The sequence below is a fragment of the Chelon labrosus genome (genome assembly GCF_963514085.1).
Source record: "Chelon labrosus genome assembly, chromosome: 23".
NCBI lineage: Eukaryota > Metazoa > Chordata > Actinopteri > Mugiliformes > Mugilidae > Chelon > Chelon labrosus.
The window spans coordinates 12,654,578-12,671,832 of NC_140356.1; the positions used below are offsets into that span (position 1 = coordinate 12,654,578).

The 17,255-nt window shown below is 44.5% G+C and overlaps 1 protein-coding gene across 3 annotated transcripts; it reads right to left on the reverse strand.

The window, feature by feature from the left end:
* Window positions 1–303: 303 nt before the first annotated feature.
* nrf1 (nuclear respiratory factor 1) lies at window positions 304–14,272 on the reverse strand. 3 transcript variants are annotated; one of them, XM_084573972.1, is made up of 12 exons: window positions 14,189–14,272; window positions 12,521–12,632; window positions 12,243–12,387; window positions 11,405–11,519; window positions 11,111–11,237; window positions 10,838–10,978; window positions 8,082–8,240; window positions 7,273–7,488; window positions 7,089–7,187; window positions 6,818–6,975; window positions 5,051–5,172; window positions 304–1,610 (listed from the first exon to the last, which is right to left on the reverse strand). In XM_084573972.1, exons 2-12 carry the CDS (start codon window positions 12,587–12,589, stop codon window positions 1,450–1,452), a joined length of 1,512 nt encoding a protein of 503 aa, XP_084430098.1. In that variant the 5' UTR covers window positions 12,590–12,632; window positions 14,189–14,272; the 3' UTR covers window positions 304–1,449. The 3 variants fall into 3 exon arrangements, with proteins under 3 accessions (XP_084430098.1, XP_084430097.1, XP_084430096.1); XM_084573971.1 differs by having other exon boundaries at window positions 12,512–12,632; XM_084573970.1 differs by having other exon boundaries at window positions 6,818–6,984; window positions 12,512–12,632.
* Between the last annotated feature and the right edge of the window lie 2,983 nt (window positions 14,273–17,255).

The window sequence follows — 17,255 nt, forward strand, 5'->3', positions numbered from 1 at the left end:
GTAGCCTATGCTGCACCGACGAGGGCCCAACGAGGACTTCCCCGGAGTTCGGCAGGTGAGTTTCTCGTTAAGTATAAATTACTCGGCCAAAACGAACTTTATTTCTTTTGTTCTTGCACCTAGGGTTTCGAGAACAACTTTGTAACAAGCTTTAGTCTTAAATTGCCATTTCTCGAAACTCTTGTTTGGTCTCCTCCAACTATTTTCCTCCAACACATATTTTTCTAAGGAGCTCCTGTAGCACTACTTTGCTGCATACTCGTTTTCTTTTTTTGCACGTTTATTAGTGTCTTTGCCCTGTGTGTCTACCTACAGTAGTGAGGCTGAACTACAAAGTATATATACAGCAACATCTAACGACTTGCTCAAAGATGTTAGGTGGTTTTATAGAGCTGCTTTATTCTCCATTGATGCTTTGGGATGCTAATAATTGACAGAAGAACTGTATGAGTGGTGAACAGCAGCCATTTTTATTGGACTTTTTAATACACACATTTGTAGTTGAACTGACTGTCAGAGCTGCATCAAACAAAGACTTGGCAAGCGATTATTTAGTTGCATCACAAACAGTGCAGCTCCTGCCCAAGGTACGACCGACTTCCTGGGACATACAAAGTGATGCAGCCGACCACAAAAGTCCGTAGTGACACAATACAAAGGGGTTCATGTTAAAAAATAACATACCAAGGAAGGGGCGCTGCTCCTGTCCATGCACTGGAAATACACAGATTTGGTAGACAAAAAGACAGCTTCAAGAAGTCAGCTCGGCAATCCAGCAGTAAAAAAAAAACAGGAAAAAAAAAAACACCTTGATGAATATATCCTGAGTCTTCGCAAATTTTGGCATGTGCGTGGACTGCAGTAGAACCGAACAGCACAAGACAAGACAATATTCCAACATAATATTTCAACATTTAATGTGACGGAAATGTCTGGGAGTGTCTACAGCTCATGCTGTTCAGGAAGAGATCGATAAGAGGTGGAAAGAAAATTTAGGATATGGGGGAAAAACAACAAACGGAGGAGTTATTTCTGACCATGGCACTGAATTTTAAATCCTAAAAAAAAAACAGACATTGTCAAGCACAAAATCCGGAAAACAATGATCGTTAACACAGAGTGAGTGAAGCAGTGGTGGCTTTTTCCTCCTGGGCTTTTTGGTTCATCTTTGTATTAAGGTTAATTGTCAAGAAATAAATACTAAACATCACAGACCTAAAAAAAAAAACAAAAAAAAAAACAAAAAACATGAAGCTAATTGGGAAACACCAACAAAAGCAATATCTTTACATAGTAAACACAATGCATTGATAACCCACTTTTTCCTCCCCTGCGTATGTACATTTAAAAATATATCTGACATTGTACACAGCGTGACGCCTTGGAAAAGAGAGCCGCATCTCCAAGGTGGCGATTCAGTGCTTTCTACTCCTTCCAAGGCCTTAATTGTCACTGTTCCAGGGTCACGACCTCCACTGCCTGGCCGTCCAGCGTGACAGTGTTGTCTATGCGTGTGGCGACAGGTGCCATGGCAACCTGGACGGGCCGGTTGCCCTGGGCGAGGCTGGTCACTACGGTCTGGTACATGCTGACTGGGATTTGAACCAAACCTGTGGAGGTAAAAAAGGAGGACTTCAACACAGAGCTGGTCATTTCATCTATTAGTTTTAACTCAGTTAATTGCAACACTAATAAAATATGGTCGTGCACTCTTCATGTCTTGCTGAGGGGGTTCTACACGGTACGTGAGAGGCCGTCAAGCCTCTGACGGGAGGCCGCCATGTTACACAGAAGGCATTTCTGAACAATGGTCCGATTGAACGTCCTCGGCTTGCTTGCTTGCTTGCTTCCCCCCCATTCCCAGCTGTGTGTGTCTCTGCCTGTAGGGATTATTGCTGCAGTCACGTGGGCCTCTGCCCCACCCTGCAAGCTGTCACAGTGTCACAAGCAGGCAAGAAGGTCAGTGTAGGGGATGGCAGTGGCTCATGCCCGCTCCCATTACTTTGAGCTGGACGTTGAATGCGACAACAGGGATCTTTTTATAACTGAGCTGAAACAGGGATGCAGATCTATGTAGGTCATTTAGACGTTGAAGAAGAAGGAAAAGGCAAAAAATACATAACTATTCATCTTCTAATTTAAACCTAAAATAAAACTACACCCCTATTGTCAGCTTGTAATTGTCGGACGTCTTTTTATTTTCTTGCTAAGCCTCTTCGCCAGTGATTTGTGACAGTGTTAAGTTGCTGATGCAGGTAATTGTGCTGGAAGTGATTACGGAGGAGGGCTTAGGGAGCAGCGCTTTGGCCTGGCACAGTGACGTACAGACGCAGCCCGGGCTGAAGTGCCTCACTTGACCATCGTTACTTAGACGTTAAGGGTTGCGCCTGGTGTAGATGTGTCTATGTACATGCGAGCGTCTGGGTGCCTTTGTCAGTGAAGGGTCACTACACAAGCCAATCAGCGGCGTGTCTGGGCCAGTGCACTTCAAACGGCGCTCTCCACTCGTGTGCAGCACTACAGTGATTAGCTAAGGTCAATAGTCGGGAGAAGGACTGGCTTTGGCAGCTCCATTAGTCGTCTGAGTGAGCTGGCGCGGCGGCCGAGCGACTTCTTCTGGTTTAGGAGGCAAAATTGTCAAACGACAAAAGGTGGCAGATGTTCGATTTGAATAATATGGATTTACATTGGTGTACAAATGTGCAAATGCGGGCTGGCATGTTGGACACATTTTTTGCATTTGACCTTTGCACTTGGGGCTAATGTTGGGGTTAGCATCTTAATAACAGCTGGAAGCGCCTATTTTGTAATAAATTGAATAATTTTGTAATAATTTTGAGATTGAAGAGACAGTTTAGCCCCAATGTTCCACTAGCCTGTAGCTCTGTTTATCAATCTAGACTGTTTTGATGTTGTTAGCAGTATCTTTGCCTTCTCTCTAATATAAGGAACTAAATGCCACTTGGCTTGTGGTTCTCAAATTCATTCTTATTGTGAGCAGTTGCATGTAGGAACTATTTAATGTCTACCCGACTACACCCGCCAACTGCATCTCAAGGAAGCGTGCATCTAGTAACGATGAGCAGCAGTCATCAATGGCAGCCTGGGTTAGCTTATAGGTCGCTTAAATGCAGTTGAGGTAGGTCCAAAGTGTACATTGCCACCTTGTTGGAACCAGCAAAGGCAATGGTGTCACGAGCATGAGCCTATAATCACGGGTGCCGTAAAGCTCTACAGGTCAGAGGAAAAAACAAGTATTAACCTGTCCCTTTAACACCTAAGTTTTCTGTTTTTAAAACTCTAATTGCTCACTATATAAACTAGGTCCTTACACTGGAAAGTCCATTTTTTTTGAATATTTGAAACAAACGACTGATTTGCAGACAAGTAAACCAGTAAGTTAGCCTTTAATGTAATGTTAAGGTATTTAGCTATAGTGAATAAATTCATGCCTTAGTTCTGGTAAAGGACGCATATTTAGAAGGACCAGTATTCATGTTGGAAAGTGACTGCACGGACAAAACTGCATACAGACAAGGAAGAGAACTTGGGGGCATGTGCTGACAGCTGGTCCAGTGATTAGACCATGGACTGATAATGGAGTGGATCAAAGCTCTTTAGGAGGGCCCCTGAGGGACCTGTTCATGCCCCTGGACTGGTGTATATGTGTGTTGTATAAGTAGACATGGCAAATAAAGACGGACAGATTACAAGATGTGATGGAAAAAGGTTGGAAAATAAATGAATTTGGCCTTAACATTACCAAATTTACTGCACTGTTTACAAATTACAATGGTTCAATTCACTAATCCCCAAAGGAAACTACTAAATCCAAGTATTTAACATGCTTGTTCTTATATTTACTGCATTAAATTTTGATTTCAGAATCCAAAATTACGACAAAAACAATCCCTCGTGAGCCACAAAGTTATTTTTAAGTCAGCCTTATAAGTCTGATAATATAGTGTGCCGACATACAAAGAACTAAGAGTCAATAAAAATGGCAAGAGCGTCTGGAAAAATGTCCACTTTTAGTAATCAGCTTCAGTTTGATGTCCCGAGCAGCAGATTCGCGTTCAGCCCTGAGGACACTGGCTGAACATATGCTAGAAATGGTTGTTATTGCCACCCAGCAAGTTCGTCAGAACAAACGGCTGCAGTCCCGGCAGACAGCGCAGCAGCAGTGGGCCCGCAGTATGCATTTAAGGAGGGTCACCCTTTAGTAACGTATCATTAAAAGAAGGGGAAGGCATTGCGACGAGATACACACATACACACACGCGCAAAAACACACCATCTGTCACATCAGCACAGAGCAGATTAGATTCTGGGTGCCGTGCTGCTGGTGGGAAGCTTACGCCTCATAAGGCTAATTAGAAATGCCATTGGCTGGTTGCCGCACGTATAAACTAATTAGTTAGATGTGGCAAAAGTTTCAAGAATTCAAGTTTCTTATTTTATATTTCACAATTACAAAATCTGACAAACCATTCAATACTCGTTTTATAATGTTACACTTGCTGTAATCTATATAAACACGTTAAATTGACAGCTGATGATGCAGACCGAACATTAACAGCGCTCAGCTGCCAAAACACGGGCTAACTTTTAATTTGAAGCGATGCGTTTTGCGTCTCACGATCATTTTTGAGTAGTTTTAGTTGTAATTTTCACATGAAGGGGCAGCCACATTGAGCTATTAGATGAAGAGCTGCGACACGCTCCTTTCACTGCTTTTTGCAAACTCGGCTCAGGTGAAATTAGATCACAGCTGCTCAGAGAATGATGGAAAGAAAGTGTCTGACTTATTTAATAAAACGAGAGTAGACTGTTTTGCTTCCCTCCAGAATCCTGTGACCTACAGTATTAGGCCACATTTTCTGTTTCCGCACTTGTCGTCAAAGTTTGCCACTTTAATCTACTGCGTCACAAACAAGTAACAACATTGACCTTCCAATATGATTACGTAAATGCCGGAGTCGTATTCTGCCTCAGTGTTTTTTTTTTTTTTTTGTGTTGATGATTGTATGTGTCTTGTCTGAATAGGTACCTGTGGCATCTTGAACCCCCGCCAGCGCCCCAACGGCAGCTGCCGTCTCTGCCAGGACAATCTGCCCTCCTCCTTGTAGAGTGGCCTCTGCCAACGTCGCTACAGCGTGGGCCGCTGCCTCGCTGTAACGCACAAACACAATATATATGTATATGTCAAACCACATTCTCCGTGTACACATTTCTTAGTTAAAAGAAACACACAACACAAGATGGTTGGAGATGTTAAGGTCTCTTTCACTCATACATACACACTCACACAAAGGCGGGGGGGTTATTAGAGAGATGTGGGGTGAAGTGGCAGGAGTGTACGAGCTGTAAGAGGCTTTTCTAGTCTGGACTTAAAGAGAATCTGTCACATCTCCCCCGAAGGCCAGGTGCTATGGGCCTAACAAAGCAGTTTTATTAACCAGATCTGCCCGGTGGAATTACCGCGAGCTTATTACCACACCAGCTTCGTTATGAACTAATGGAACTGTTTCGCAGCTCGGTTGATAATCACATCTGAGATAGAAATGCAGATGGACAGAAAGGGGGAGGAGCTCGGGGAGCGGAGGCTGTAGATGGCAAACGATGTGGTCACACCGTTTGCGGATGACGCTCAACTGTACGTTGAACAATGAATCAAATCAGCCTTGAAGACCGATCGTTTGTGAAGTTCTGTGGTAAACACTCAGCGGCGTAAACAAATTGTTTACTACATCAATGCGGCCGCACAGTCGTTAGCTTATCTTGCGTCATGCGGTGTCATTTTTGGACCTCGCAGCAAGAAAAGCTCGACTCCCCCTGTTGTGCTTGAACACAGAGACAAAATGTTCCAGAGCCTGTGGTGCAAAGAGCCCAGAGAAGCTCTGCACAGGTAAACAGCAGGAGGGGAGGGGAGGGGAGGGGAGGGGAGGGGAGGGGAAGCAGGACTCAGGTGGGTGCAGGTAACAAGCCCCAATGGGACATACCCATACACATCTGAAATGATTGCCTTGACAGTAGTGCAGTGAGAAAAAAAAATGCAAACAGTATCTTTTAGAGTCTGGCTGAAGAAGCTTTTTGATAATGGCTGAAAGATTATGAAAATAAGTCAAAAAGTGGACCAGGAAGTAGCTACCTAGAAGTTTTTAATTGCGGTAAAAGAAGTGATTTTCAATCTGTTGTTTTCTTGAGCTGAATTGCAAAAATTGGAGTATATGCTCCTGTTATCTGTGACTGCATTTCGATCCTTCCCTGTAAACATACAGCATACTAAAATACTAACAATACATTTAATGACTGCACCTCACACGCTGCTGTTATAAATACTCCAGGCTAATTAATTAGATGCTGAACCTGGGTGAAAAGTAGTCGACTCTCATCTCCAGGGGACCCGAGTGACCTGCCCTGACAGTCTGCCCATTTTCATTCAGTTGTTAGAGCTGCCTGTGCAATTACGGGTTGTTCTTGTGCCCTGTTGTGTTTGCTGGCTTCGCCGCTAGTCAGTGAGCATCCCAGGAGGATTTTGTCGGTAAAGGTTGAACACAAAGATCCTAGAGGGAAGATTTCCTAGATACTAACTTAGATTTCCTGCTAAAAATGGGATGATTTTGCAGATAAATGCAAGTCTGACATATTTGAGTGGTGCTGTTTTTGCTAAAATCATGATCCGCTTTAGATTGCAAAATTGCAACTATGCCTACCTAGTTTTATTCTACAAACCTCAAGCTCTCATGTTACCCTCCTTATGCCCGGTTTGCACAAAAAAAATGCACAAAAACAGATGAAATTCCCTGAGAATCACCTGTTGAGAGCCATCGTGACGGTGGCGCCGGGCTGCATCTCTTGACTGGCAGCGACGGCGGCTTCGGCCAACGATGCGACTGCCTGCGTGGCTTCCGACGCTTGAGTGGTCTGGATTGTCATCTCCCCGCCCTGTAGGGTCGCCCAATTCTGCTCCACCTGTAAAAACTGATTTCGGTTATATGCAGGAAAGTAATCGCGCAAGTGGCAGTGTTTGTATACAGTATATGATGAGAATGTGTGGGGACGTTTTAAATGCGTATGGGCATTACCTCTCCATCAGTTACAGTTGAGTAGTTGACCTGCGCCACTGTCACACCAGGAAGCTCTGAGGCGTCTGCCAGAGTGGCAACGGTGTGTCCCGTGCCGACCTGAGAGAAATGTGAACGTTGAGTTTGTCGAATTTCAAAAAAAAAAGAACAAATCATGACGAGCGCAGAGCTACTGAAAGCTCACCTGGATGAGCGAGACCGTTCCATCGGGGTTGTTGATGGTCTGTACCACAGTCTGCGAGGGCACGAGGTGAGCGATGCTCTGTGCAGCGGTCAAGTGGTGCTGGGTGGGGGCCGCCACGGTTACCTGCTGGTCTTCAAACGCGTATAAAAGATCCTCGCGGCCGTGCTGCTTGTAGCAGTTCTTCACGATGGTACGCAGCGCCTGCGTCCAAGACACCTGGGGGGGAACGGATAAGTTAATATGTGCAACAATTCTTAAGATGGCGCGCATGAGTGTATCTAAGACGCTGCATGCCACGTCAAAAGTATGAATGACGTAGGATGGGAGACATTTATTTCTTTTCTTTTCAGTAGACCCTACGCAGACCATGCCCTGACCCTAAAGGCTCTGCGGGAGATAAGACGCCGTAACCTACGTACGTAGCCTACGCCGGTGTAAGCCATTTATACTTGTGCCTCGTCAATCTGGCTCACTGTGTAAAAACACCAACCAAACGCTAGTCAGTTTAAGCATTTATATGAAATTTCGGCAAATGTTTCAGTCGGTTACAACGTCTATGTACCGCAGTACCCTAAAAGTGCCTTCACTAACCAGGGGTATTTCCCAAAATGCCCCAAACTATGCCTTTAAGGACCGCTGACATATGTTAAATTTCTCACTGCGGTCAATGTATAGCACATGAATCTATGCATCTTTACCAAATACGACTTATGACTGTGGCAGAATGGGACAAAACAGCTTTAAAGTTTAATTGTCAAAATGTAATATGCAGCGTTTCTCTGCAAAATTATCACATGTGCTTCTCTTACTCTCTGTTTCTGCTCTTCTGTACGGACGTCACTGCGGACGTTGGCCCATGGGATGTCCTCGGGCCACCACACCGGCTTGCAGCTCTCCTTCCCCCAGCCAGGCTTCCCTCTGCCTGTTGAGTACTTCAGCATCTCTGGTATGAACGCTCGCAGCTGGGCCTAAAGCAAAAAAAAAAAAGATTTAAAAATTTAAAAGCACGGAAAAGAGATATAGATACCAAAATTCTTAACAGAGGAAAGCTGCAGTGTCTCATGTGGACCCACACGCCCTTGAGCAGGCAGCAGGAGACGTATATCGATCGGATACCTGCTGCCGGCTGCTGAGGTGGTCGCGGGCCGCAAATAGAAACGGGCTTTCTAAAAGGAGAACGGCGCGTTCATGTTTATTAACGGACCGATCTATGGCTGTGGCTCCAGCCCCCGACGTGTCAGACAGACACCGTTGAGTTCGGCAGTCAACCTGCCCCGGCACAGGCTCCAGCATTAATAGATGTTAATAAGGACAGAGGAAATCAATGTTAAAGAAAAACATAAGATTAACTTTGATCACTTGAGGACTCAAGTCGTTATGTCATTATTGCGGAACGGCTGTATTAGCGAGTGCTTGTCCACCGCGTCCGAGTGTAATACGCTGCAGGTCATTAGAACTAAAGGCTAACTAATTGCAGGCTGGTTGCGTTGTAATTTTGCACATAATTTTAAGCTATTGCATTAATGACAGGAAATGAATCAGCACTAAAATACAAATGGGTAAAAACTGAATTTCAAAATAAAGTTTAATCTCACTAAATTCTGTTTTCTGATTTTTAAATGCATGTGCTGATAGCCAGTAAATCAAGAGCTCTTATCAAATACTGGTTACGCCACGTTGCCAGTTTATGTCGGTTTCCCTACATGTAACCAAAGCTTTCCTTAAACGAAGGTCACGCTATTGAGTTGTCGAAACAGTTTTAGAGATGAGACGACTTAATTGGCTTTTTGGAGGATATTTACCCGCGTTGCGCTATTCTTAGAGGTCTAAGTAAAATAAATGGGGCGAGCTACTTTTAGCTGGCGAATGAATGCAGGTTTAATGATGTATACCTGTGATTACTTTTTGCCTGCCGAGCAGTTATAGATGGTCATCTGTGTTCATGCTTCATGCGCAACCAGTCCCCTGACCATCGCACAAGCGCGCCCGGAGCATGCGTGCACTCACACTCACTGACATGCTGTTGTGGGGTTTAGTGCCAATGTCCTCAGTGTCCTGGTAATATGCAAGCATCACCGGGGGATTATATTGCACAATGAGGCACTGCAGCGTCTGCCTGCCTTGACATCACGGGCTAAATTTGGTTCCGGAGAGAAATAAATCCCTCCCTCCTCTCCATTAGACCCCTTTTCTAACTCACGATCGCACAAACACCTATGCGCCGCTCCTCAGTGCGTCGCACAAAGAGATGTGATGAAATGAACCTTGACGGAAAAACAGTGGGGTCGACGGTTTTGGGAAACGGCGTCCGGCAATGGGGCTCCACCTCAGCCAATGCTGGGATGGCAACCTGGATTAGTCCAGGAAAAGGACTTAGCAGGAAAAGGATTCTTGCATTTCCACCTGTGGATGATGTGGATGCATGTGTGGGAGGCCAGATGGCCTAATTACAGTGGCTAGTGAGTTAAGTGGCATTTTGCCCTCACACCCACCGCCCCACCCCCAGTCCTAATCCTCCGAGCAGTGGTCCAATCAGAATTTACGAAGGCCGCTATGTTGCCGGGTCCCTGAACTTAACAAGGCTAGGGGGTAATTATGGGCTCGGGCTAGACCCGGGATCACCTGCTACAGATGCTCCAAATATATGATGAGCAGGGGGCCTCCTGCCTGCGTCACTGAACCTCAAACTCTTGGCTCAAAAGGTTAAGAGAACTTTAAAGTTTAAATGTCATTTTTCATGTGTGCCATTTACCAAGGTTCATCAATCCTCCCCAGAGCAACTAAGAGACATCCCGTTTCCAGCACACACATGTCTCTAAAAAAAAAACAAAAGCCTCCCCCACACCTTTCCACCTGGCTTTGCCAAAGCTGAGTGAGGCAACAGGTTACTCACGATAATCTCATCCTACAACCTCCAGAAAAACAAGCGCCGACTAACACCTTCCCTCCGAGGATTCATTCCGTCCCCGCGATTGGCTGCGCTGCTCCCAGCGTTGGGGACCTGCCTCGGGGGGCCACTGCCATGCCGGCTACTCTGACGGTGATCGGGCGAATGCGTCAGCAGCACTGGGACGGCAGAGTAAACAAGCCGGGCTCCCTCGGGTGAGCAGAGGGCCCAGGCTGCCAGTGGTGCTAATGCAGCAGTGAAGGGCCCGCCGAGAGACGTCTCCTCTCCTCCTGCGCCTCCTCTCTCTCTGCTTTAGCAAAGGCAGGAGGTTCAGCTCGTTCTCAAATGCAGACACCAGCTACGCATCTGCACGAGTTACAGTTTCTTTTAATGTCGATGCTGCTCTTCGGGATGAGAAAGCGTCCGAAGAATAACAGCTGACTGCACGAATACATTAAAAAGATGCAAAACGGCTACAACTAAGCATTTGACCTTGATACGTACAGTTAGCTAAGCTCATCTTAAAAACAATGTTCATTATCCCAGTTTGTTGGCAGGTGGTGCCATCTGCTGGACTTTTGATTTTGTCCATCTTTACAAAGAAGCAGGCTTCATTTTTGGATATAAATTATTTTTAATTACTATTAACAGAGAAGCAGAGAAAGAGACAAGCCTCACCTGGGTCATCTTGTCCACAGAGACAGGGATGCCATCGATGGTGAGAGGGGGCAGCTCTGAGGCCAGGTCTCCACCTGCGGGGGCGTGCTCAGCCAGGGCGTTCTCCAGGTCCTCCAGCATCATGCCCTTGTACTTTCGCACCTAGACACATCACAGCGTAAAGGTGCATGGTAAACGCTGGGGAAATTCTTTATCTTTTAATGGCAGGAATATGTGTAGAATGAATAAGACGTTGGTAGGATGAGACGGTTCTCCTGAAACTATAAAACTCACCACATTCTCCAGAGGAGCAGCACCGAACACCTTGAACACGGGGTTGGGTTTGGAGGGGGAGATACACAGCACTATGGCCTGCTGGCCCACTCTGGTGGTATACTCATCCAACGTGGCTCGCAGTTTCCTGTAAAAACAAGGTACGCTTTATCTCGCCGTTCGGGTTACAAGCCAAAAAAAAAAAAAAAAAAAAAGCGCGACACCCAAGTCAGGATTAGAGTAAACCACAACCTCGGGGGAAATTATCTGTCTGTGCATGGGGAATAACTGGCTTACTGGGGGTTTTAGGCTCACCTGAGCAGACGGGTTTGCTGCCTCTTGCGGATGGAGGGGTTGGATTCGAAGATGTGAGGCCTTTTTCGTTTCTTGCCGGTTGCCACAGCAGCAGCCGCCGCCATGCCTACTGGTCCTAAGAGAGAGATAGAGAGGAAGAGGGACTGTTAGTAATAGCAGTAATCAGAACAGACAACACTCAAGTAGATTGTGTCTGTAAGCAGCAATTTCCTCTCTGATTTGAGCTCTCAGTAAGTGTCTCATATACTGTCGTTCTTAATGTTCAGTCCTCTTTTCTTTTTACGTGATTTGATGGGTTAATAACAAGAGTTACAATTAGGGCTGAAAGATTTGGGGAAAATATGTAATTTGAGTCAATGTTCATTTTGTAATAGATTTGAAACATATGATGGAGCATTAAGACAAAAGACATTATCAAATCAGTGAATAAACTGCAGGTCAGACATCGGACATGATTGCATACAGCATATTCTGTTCTATTTATTGCTTCAAATCACAATTTTGATTTAAAATTAATTAACTCTTTATCCCTGCTTGCAACTGAATTATCTCACTGCCCCCCTGTGAAACTAATTAAACGGAAAAATACAAATTAAATGTCACTAGTTTCACAGGAGTCACCGCAGTAGAGTGGCACTGCCTCCATAAACAATCCACTGGCGCCACCTGCTGGCCTACTGAAATCATTACACTTAAATCAGGAGGCTATGGATTCTGCTGGACAAGTATAGACATCCAAGATGAGGACACTTGCTGAGAGGAACACACTAAACAGAAGGTCTGGTTTGTTTTGATCAGACGCTAAGCCGAGCTTCCCTTCGACTGAGTTTCAGCTCACCTGCGGCGGCCAGGTGAGCGGTGACCTCATCGGTGCCAGCCGAGTTGAGGATGTCCGTGTCGTCGTACGGGTCGTCGTCCGGCGAAGACGTGGAGTCTTCCTCGGCGCTCATCATGGACGCTTCCGTGAAGGTGGTCACGTGTACCTGCACCCAGCGGATGAATTGAGTGAAGTGTGTTTAAATGGGCGGCTGTGGCTTCTGTTCTGGTGCAGAAATCTAACTGAAATGGCTCATTTCAACATTTGAACTATCATGCCCCTAAGTGCACCTGCTGGACCTGTTGGCTGACGGCGCTGGCCTCGATGGTGGTCATGTGCTCTGTCTGGTGAACGCCGTGCTCCTCCATTATCAGCAACCTGGGGTACGCAGCTAGATCCACGGTGCAGTTACTGAGAAAGAGAGCAGACAAGACGTAAGGTAATCTATTCATCAGAGTACATAATTCATATGGAAGCACACACATTTATATTGCAAGAGATGTTTATAATCATAGGAACAATATGTTATAATGAAATACAGAATGTAGTTAGATATATTGTATATTTATATGAATATATGACAAAACTGTGACCATGCACAGTTGCCACTCTCTGGAGTTATTGCACCACCGCTGCTCTGCCTCTAGGGGGCTATAATCAACAGTGAGGTTCATTTACAATAAATGTACTGTGTCAAACATTTAATTTCACCATATATCATGTGCTTCTTGTGTTACTGCACTGATCGCCGTGCTGCTGTTCTGCCTGTAGAGGCTGTTTATTATGAAACTGTTAAATCACATGTCTTGGCACTATTTAGACACAACAGCTTCACATCTGTCTGATAGAAAAGGGATTTTTTTTTAGGCAGTAAAAATGTAAATAACTGAGTCTTAATGCTTTCACGGTGAAGGAGATTCTGGGTCTGCATGTTCACTGGTGATCATGGCAGTGTGTGCGCGCAAAGACACAATGATTTGCATAATAACGTACAACAAAACATCTGCAATTAACAGTTAAAGTGTGACTTTGTTTATTTCAGAACCCAAGAATGAATGAATGAATATGTAGTGACTGGCATGGAGGCAGTTTAATAGGGATAACATGTATACTTGACACAGTGAAGATTAATTATATATTATTTTAGAAGGTTTATCTAATTTATATGTGGTTTAATCTTTGAAACAAGACAGAAACCAATTAAAATAAAAAATATCATAGATAATCAGTGGAAATTCAGCCATTAACAGCAGCCAGACAGATGTAATGTGCATCCCAGTACAGTACATGAAGTCTAGACGCTGATAGTATCAATGGGAAGATGCAGCAATAATAAATATGTGTGATCACGACATGACCTGCAGTAAATGTGATTTCTCACAGCACCGGGTAAGTAGGAATAGCAGCCAGTATTATACGTGTCTATGTTATTATTATTATTATTATGTCTCTAGCGCTACAGTGGTGTTGTGTTAGCCGACGTGCCGGCTGTTTGTCAACCACTGATCTACAGAGCTAAGCTAGCACTGTCCTACATTCGGCTAATTAGCCACCGAGCTAACCATTTCTCTGTGCAGGATCGGTCATCTAAATGAACATTAGCTCCGATCGAGGAGGGCGGCCCTGTCTGGACGTTAGGGCGATAAACGAACACGATTTCGGGTCGCAGCGAGACGTAAACCGCGCTAAGGCAGCAGCTAGCATGAAACCCGCGCAATATGAAACAAAACAGAGCGCTAAGAAAGGCCCAGCGGCCTGCGTCTCATCCCCTGCTATTCTACTTCTACGAGCTTCTTGTCGATACGCGCCTAGATTGTGATTCCCCCCCAAAAATGTCAGATGTGTAGAATAATCCCGCTGCAGTCGACATCTAAACAATCTCCATCGTTCACCCCAACGCTGCCGGGTTCGATGATGCGGCTGCGCCGGGGCTGAAATAGATGGAGATTGCGCGGTAGGGCACTAACCTCAGAGCGGCTGCGCTACTTCGGGCCTGCGCCGTACAGTGGGGATGGAGCCGAGCTTTAATGGAGGACAGAGGGGAGCCAGCAGCAAACACAACGAACACTAGAGCGCACACAACACTGATCTGCACTAGTGGTGCCTTCAGGTGCCCCTCCTCCCTTTCTAAATCCTAGTTTTCACAGTCATCCGCGTTGAGATGCTATTATTTAGAAAGAAAAAACTACAAAAATAAACTGGTGATTAAAAAAACGAACAAAACAAAACAAAAAAACCATCGTCACATTACTTGGTCTTATTAAATTTTAATAAGTGATTGTATGATACTGACATCGCCGACGTGCACGTCATAAATATAGATAATGTGTTAATTTCCTGTTATTTATTTATTTTTGGATCAAAATAAACAATTTTCACATTATATGTAGGATGGTCAAACTTACAAATAGCTACAAAATATGCATAAAATGTATTAAAGTGAGCAACAGACTGAAAAAAAAACAACAACAAAAACAATAAGTTTAGCTAAAGCGAGACAGGTTTATTTGTATAACTTATTTTATATACAAAAGAAATTAAACGAGTTGTACTTTTTTAAAAAAAAACAAACAAAAAAAAACATGGGTGCCGTATATTTCTTCGTTCAATCACAGAGACTGTACATTTATTGAATTCAGACAATTGTCTGATTCAAATCGGTCAGTTAATGCCCTCCTCAACTGTACTTATTATTTCCTATAGTCTGTGAACGCCACATCAAACTGGGAGAGCCACGCCCCCTTGTTCTTACACACTGAAGTCAACTGCTGCAGACGCCTCAGGTCGGTCTCCAAATTTGTTTGGGAGCTGGGAAAACAAACACAGAGTTAAAAAGAAAGAGTTAGTTCATCATGAAATATTATGCAAATTAAATAAACTGTCTATAAACCGTCAAAGCGTCACTGCCAGGTAAAGACAACGGACTTTACATAACCAAAACAAGCTTCCGCCAATTAGCAACACCTGTGTCATTCAGACTGAGCCGCTTCCCTCATTTTAATTCCTCAAGAGGTTAGTATAGTATTTTTTATTTATTTTTATTTGTAAAGTTTGAATTGATTAATGTCTTGCACAATCATTTTGCCCAACTTTGGTTATGAGGCAGACTTGTAAAGGTAAATTAGTTGTTTTAAGTGGCAACAGTATGTAGCATGAAGTGAAGTTTTAGCTAGCTGAGATACTGGATAATTAGCAACATGTCCTAACTCTTTTTACAATTGCAGCTAATTTTAAGATGAAAATATAAGGAAGAATCCCAAGAAAACAATGAAAGGGTAAAAGTCAGCAGTCACCTCTTCTTACTTAGGTTTCTCCATGTCTATAATACAATTTAAAGGTATTTAAACTTATCTTTTCCTGCCATAACTTGTTAGTTTTCCTCAGGCATATGACTTTATGTTGGTTATGTTGACAGCTCTTTAAATTTAATAATAGTCTGACTCCTCAGATGCTGTCAACGTGATCCACTCCTTACTCCAGAGAGGTTTGAAGGACCCAAGATGTGATGTGCAACTTTTTCCATGGTGAAATGGACTGAAAGTATAATAAGGTAAGAGTTTAATGGCTGTATAGATTCTTAATAGAGAAATACACTGATCAGCCACAACATTAAAACCACCAACAGGAGAAGTAAATAACATTGACCATCTTGTGGCAATACAGTGTTCTGCTGGGAAACTTTTGGGCCTGGCATTCGTGTGGATGTTTCTTAGGCATGTACCACCCACCTAGACTGGATCAGGCACCCCCACCCCATAGCAATGACACTCCTTGATGGCACAACTGATGGAACAACTAAAAAAAAACATGAAAAACAGCACAAGGCGTTGACCTGGCCTCCATATTCCCTAGATCCCAAGCTGATCAAATCCACAGAGGCCCCTCCCCTCAACCCATAGGACCCAAAGGCCCCCCCACTAACAACAACCTGTTGCCAGACACCACAGGACACCCCTAGAAGGCCCATGTCCATTCTCCGATGAGTCGCAACTGTTTTTGGAGGCACAAGGGAGACCTACACCATATTAGGAAGGTGGTCATAATGTTATGCCTGATCGGTGTATGTTGTGTATATTTTCTTCCACAGTGTGAGCTTGATACTAAGTCCTCCAGGGGGCAGCGTTGCATTGCATATCACACACAGAGCTGTGGCCCTCAAGTTTGCTGTAACAGGAGATGGCAGTAGGGCATCAGTGATGTGGCTCTCTGCAGGTGCCCTGGCGTGCGTTCAAGATGATGGATGTTTTACATTAGCGTGTGATGACAGCCGCTTATGTTTGTGTCTCACTAAATGTCAGCAAGTATCATATTCAAAAATCTGGCAGCAGAGAGGCAGAATGTTACTACACACTTTGCAGCTCCCATACTGTGTAACTGACCTTCATACCACTCCGTCTCACCGTCATCCGTCTGTCCGTCTTTGCTTTCAGCGCGTGCGGACAGGATGCTGTGTTGTCATTTTCTCCTAGCGCCTCGTATAATGGACAAACTATAGTCATAAACGCATGGGTGTACTTTACATGGTTGCTTACATGACTCTTTTGAGAGTCGGAGATGAGGGTTGTTGCTCTTGTTTTATTAGTTTATTTTATTTATTAGACCAATTAGGGATTTAAATGTGTTTTTAACTAACCTCCACTCTGGCTTATAGATTATCCAGAGCAGAGTCATAACTTTGCGGAGTTCTTCTGTTTATTCATTTGTTTCTCAAGGGCGCCGCGGTGTAAAGCGGCTTCTGTTGGGTCGGTGATGACAAAGAAGGAGCGAGAATCCGTGCAGTGCTAACAAACCAAGGTCCTACTATTTGATCCTGTTGTGCCTTCTCTTCTTCGTGGACCATGGTTGGGTATAGATAAGGCTTGCAGCCCGGGGGCCTGGAATCAATAATGGATGTAATTGGTGAGCAGGGAGTGAGGATAATTGAAGGTAATTGTGTGGACCGTCGCGAACGTGGGAGAGAGGTCAAGACGACAAAGAGAAGCAGAAGGAGGTGGGGGGGTTTGAAAATGGCTCTCATTGTCCCCTAGTCTATCT